The following is a 4,809-nucleotide window of genomic DNA, read 5'->3' as shown; positions in this document are numbered from 1 at the left end:
AATGAAGTTTTTATTTCCAGCAACATCTGTCAAAATATAAACACACAGAAACACAACCTTGCCAAAGAGCTAGAAAGCCCTTCTATATAACAATTACAATCTAACTCTCTCTCTCTCTCTCACACACACACACACACACACACACACACACACACAAAGAGCCCACCAAAGAGCCAAGACTATAAAGCTCGTATCTTCTCCATCCACACACATCTTCAAAGGGTCCATGTGGTAATTCCAGCCAAATGAAGAGTGACTAACGGCCACCAGTTCCAGCCTTTTCTTTAGATCACTTTAAATCTTCTTACTCAAAGTCTCTTGGGAGCTAACTGAGCTCTCCCACCTTGTATAGACACGGTGTCAGTTTACTCTGAATCCAGGAGAATCCCAGTGGCACATTTTGTGGAGACAGAAGAGAGGCTCCAGAGACTGGAGACCTGAGGTCACCATCCTCAGCCCCTCCTTTCTTCAGACCCCCCTCTAGAGCAGCTGGCACCCCATCCGGGGAGGAGAAAGTAGGGGGAGCTAGGCTTAAAGTCCTTATTCAGAGGCCTTTACAGCCAGGTATTGGTTTTGGGTTCCTGTCAGCCCCACCATTATTACTCTATAGTCTAGGACTCTTGCCCAATCCCACATAGGAATGGGGAACGAAAACTCTGTAATTAGTCTCGGGCCACCCAATGGTGGTAAGGAAAGGAGGGAGAGTGGGAAAGAGGAGAGGGAAGTAGCTGATGTTTTTAAATTCATACCCTAGCTAGAATAAAAGCAAGGGGTCCTGTGGGACCTAGAAGACATTGAAGGCATCCTGTGCAGCTACAGCCAGCAGGGGCTAGAACCTGTAGCACCTGAGTAAGGCAAATGGACAATGGATGAGCCGCAACAGGTCACACCAGGAATGACGAGGTCTGTTTGAATTCCCCCTAGGGAAAAAAAACATCTAGTCAACTTCACAGTCTCATTTTGCTCACAAACACACAAAGAGGCTAGAAACAGCCACTTGAAGCACAAGGCCTCCCCTCCTAAGGGCAGGTACACTCACCTCACTTCGAGCACTGGGCTGGCTGTAAATCACCTTCTTACCCGGTGCAGTCCTGTGGCAAACCAGAAATGGGGGACATTCAGGCCCGAGCAATTAATGTATCTGCACAGTATCAGGGGCCAGAATGGAGGCACAGTTTGCAGAAAAACTGAGTGTTTAGAAGGAAGGAAAAGTTCAGGAGACAAGAACAGAAGTCTAGAGTGTCATTCTCTCCAAAACAGCTACTTCCACCTCACCCCCATTCCCACCCCCGGGGCTCAGCTCAGCTCCAAACCACACACATCCATGATCTTATGAGAGAACCCTGGGACAGCACTAGGCTCACCCTTTCTTTGTTCCTGAAAAAGAAAAAAAAAGAAAAAAAAATGTGTACTGACAATTCTGGAATTTCACTTTCTTTACAAAACACAGACATAAGAATATGCTTTTGTTTTAATCACAGATTGAAGATACGGGGCTGAAGCGGCTGACTATGATTTGCCTCGTGCTCTGATAGAGGTGTGGCTTTACTAGCTGCAGGTCAGTTTTGACGTTTGGAATTCTGGGAACTTTTTAGAGGGTATACAGAGGCAGGGCGGTTGGCTGTTGGTCAAATGGGGGTGGGGAGTGGGACGGCGGTGGGGGTGGGGGGTTGGAAGAAATCAGATTCCAGGATTTTTTTTCCTACCTTGTTTCTCTCTTATCTAGTGTTAGGGGAAAGTAGCAAATCCCGGCTACAATCATGATTACTATCAGACTAGAACACAACATAGCATGGAAATTAGGGGGAAGTAGTATGTGCTTCTTCATATGAGCTAAACCAAATAACCATGCTCCTCTGGAAGACAGGGCCAGCACATAGAAAATGGTCTCAAGTCCATACTTGGACAGCACCCACAGACCACGCAAGGATAAAGGAACATACAGCTGGGTACAGTAGTACATGCCCATACTCTCAGCACTTGGAAGGCTGAGGCAGAAGGATCACTGTGGGTTGGGAGGGCAAAGTTTCAGGCCAGCCTGGGCTATCAGAAACCAACAAGCTTCCAAGGGGAAATACTCACTTTCAAAGTATCCACGGCTATAGGCAAACCAGACGCCAAAAATCAAGAGTCCGAGGAGAATCAGTGTTACCAGGACGGCTGCCACGATGCCCCCCACATTCAGCTCCACTGTGGGACACAAAGGGGAGGTCACTCGCCTTGATGCGCGGCTGTGGTGCCAACGACGATGCTGTCGTGAGCCCATGAAACCCAGGCTCTGACCATACCCCAAGCTCTAATCTCAGGCCCCAGCCACATCCTTACTCACCAGCATCCATGTGTACAGCCTCTGACCTCATGGCTGTCCCATACCCATTCTGGGCCTGGCAGTAGTATTCACCACTATCAAAGGATGTCACGGGGTCAAAGATCTAGAGGGAAGAGAACAAACTGGCTTCTTGCTCAAATAAGTCAGATACCTGTCCTATTCGTTCTGACCTTAAGAGAGCCCCGATGTTTCGCCCCGCTCTCTGGGGTCCTATGACCGGCCCCCACGCCCCATCTTTCACTTCTCCCCTTTCATACCAGATCCCCCGACTTTGGATCAATGGTGTATGAAGAATTGATGAAGGCCCGGGTTTTCTTGGCATCTGCTGTAAGCATGGATATCCCATCCTTGAACCAGGAATACTCAGAGGGTGGGGAACCATCCTGTTCTGAGCAGGTCAGGACTGCCCTGTTCCCAATGGTGACAGAGGAGGGGACACTGATCGTTGGCTTGGATGGAGGCACTAGGGAGGGAGACAGTAAAAAGAAGGCGCTGAATACAAGGGGCAAGAGGGCTACACGAGTGTAGGTAAGAAACCAGGATGATAGTCTCAACCAATCAGAGGCGCCACCTGCATGCCCTTAGTTCCTATCAAACCAGGAGGCTCACCTCTCTATCCTTACCGTCCATCAGGTCTAAAGCTTAGCAGTCTGCTATCAGGTTCAGGGAGGCCACTAGCTTTAAGCTTACGTGAGACTACGTGGGACGTACCAAGCACAGTGAGGTGAATGCTGACCTCCCCGTAGTTCTGGCCACCGTCCTCGGAGACCATGCAAGTATACTCTCCATTGTCTTTCCGGGTCACAGAACTGAACGTGATACCACTGGATGAGAAGGTGACTCGGTCGGCATAAGGAGCTACCAGGAGACGGGAGCAGAGGTTGAAGAGACAGGGTCAACTGGGGGGCGAAGATGACCGTGGCCCCCAAGACACATTCTTCATCCTCCACTGAAGGAGCTCCAGGGTGTGTCCCCACCTCTGGAATCCAGGCTGGGCAGTGTCGATTACTCGGCAGTTCTTAGTGACTGTGACAACTTACCTGTGATCTGGCTGTTATAGCACACAAGCGCAGTAGTGCCGCCTTGGACGAACTTCCACTCCACGCGGGGATTGGAGAAGCCAGAGTAGGTACAGGTCAATTTGATGGCTGCAGACGGGAGCAAAACGGGAGAAAGATGGAGCCCCCAAACCACAAGCTAGCCCTCTGACCCCACTCTAACCCTCCACGGCTCTGCCCAACTCACACTCGTTCTCGGGAACCTGGACATCAGATTGAGCAGTGTACACCGAACCCTTGCCTTCTACCAAAGAGCCTAAGGAGGAAAAAAAAAAAAAAAAGAGGTACTCCATCAGAAGGAGACAAGAGCTGCCACAGAGTAGGACGAACACAGATCTAGGGGATGAGGAGGATGAGGGCTTAAGGTGGAGGGAGTGAGAGTCAAGTTGGTTGGTACCCTGAGCATTTTTGATGTGTTCTTTTTCTACCGGTACCATTCCTATGGATGGAAATACATGCTGCATTTCAAATACAACTTCTCCTATTTTTAATGGCTTCCTCTATGGCTCTCAATACTCTAATTAAATCCCTACTGGTCCAAAGGGAGCCTCCAGAATGACATTTCATGGTTCAGAGAAAGCTCCACAAAACAGTGCAGCCACTTGTCAAAACAATCTTGGAAGGGAGCCAGTAAGCTGGAGGCAAGTGGGGGTGGGGGTGAGGGTGAGGATGAGAATAGAACAGGCAACTTGACATTTGTACAACATTAGCCACTCTTCAAGGTGTTTTCAGAGCTGTTACATTGTTTGATCCTTGAAACAGGCACCACATATCAGCAGGACAAGAATTATTACCCTAATTTTACACTCGGGAACTGAGACTACAAGTAAGGACAGGTGTTCAAGATCACACAGCTGGTTGCAAGATGGGGCAAGGACCAGAGCTGATCTCAGATCGCCTCATTAGATAGAACTGCACATTTGCTAAATGAAGAAAAGGAAAGGCTGTGCAGGTTGGGGGTAGGGAAATGAGGAGCCAGGAGTTAAATAACACGGCACTGGGAAAATTATCAGGGTTCAAACTATTAGCGACAGAGGACTCTGTGAACACGCACACGCACACACGCGCACACACACACACCCCACACATATGAGCACATATACCTTCATTTCATTTCTGTCTTCGAAGTTCAAATTCACAGAGAACATGTTTATTTATATAGCTTTAAGGTAGAATCCTTAGATGAATGCAGACAGACACATGTGGTGCGAACATGAAGTTCTTGTTTTCCTGTATTTACCCACAGAACTGAAGAGTCTCTTGGCCTTGGAGATTCCTATTTCTTATCTGAAATGTAGTCGTTTAAACTAGATGGTCTCCAAACTCATCACTGCTTAACTGCACAACCTCTGACATCACTGCTTAACTGCACACCCTCTGACATCACTGCTTAACTGCACACCCTCTGACATCACTGCTTAA

The 4,809-nt window shown here is 48.5% G+C and overlaps 1 protein-coding gene across 1 annotated transcript in view; it reads right to left on the bottom strand.

Annotated features, from left to right (window-relative positions):
- The window catches only part of F11r (F11 receptor), a 25,679-nt gene continuing 20,870 nt past the window's right edge, over positions 1-4,809 (bottom strand). Inside the window, exons 2-10 of the mRNA XM_021198749.2 lie at positions 3,575-3,643; positions 3,370-3,477; positions 3,041-3,187; positions 2,587-2,792; positions 2,330-2,432; positions 2,083-2,190; positions 1,365-1,377; positions 1,040-1,091; positions 1-920 (exon numbers count right to left, since the gene is read on the bottom strand). Of these exons, the coding sequence (XP_021054408.1) occupies positions 885-920; positions 1,040-1,091; positions 1,365-1,377; positions 2,083-2,190; positions 2,330-2,432; positions 2,587-2,792; positions 3,041-3,187; positions 3,370-3,477; positions 3,575-3,643 (842 nt within the window). The 3' untranslated portion in view covers positions 1-884. The remainder of the gene's footprint in view (positions 921-1,039; positions 1,092-1,364; positions 1,378-2,082; positions 2,191-2,329; positions 2,433-2,586; positions 2,793-3,040; positions 3,188-3,369; positions 3,478-3,574; positions 3,644-4,809) is intronic.

The sequence above is a fragment of the Mus pahari genome, chromosome 5 (assembly GCF_900095145.1).
Source record: "Mus pahari chromosome 5, PAHARI_EIJ_v1.1, whole genome shotgun sequence".
In the NCBI taxonomy this organism is placed as follows: Eukaryota; Metazoa; Chordata; class Mammalia; order Rodentia; family Muridae; genus Mus; species Mus pahari.
This window is presented reverse-complemented; position numbering and strand designations above follow the sequence as displayed.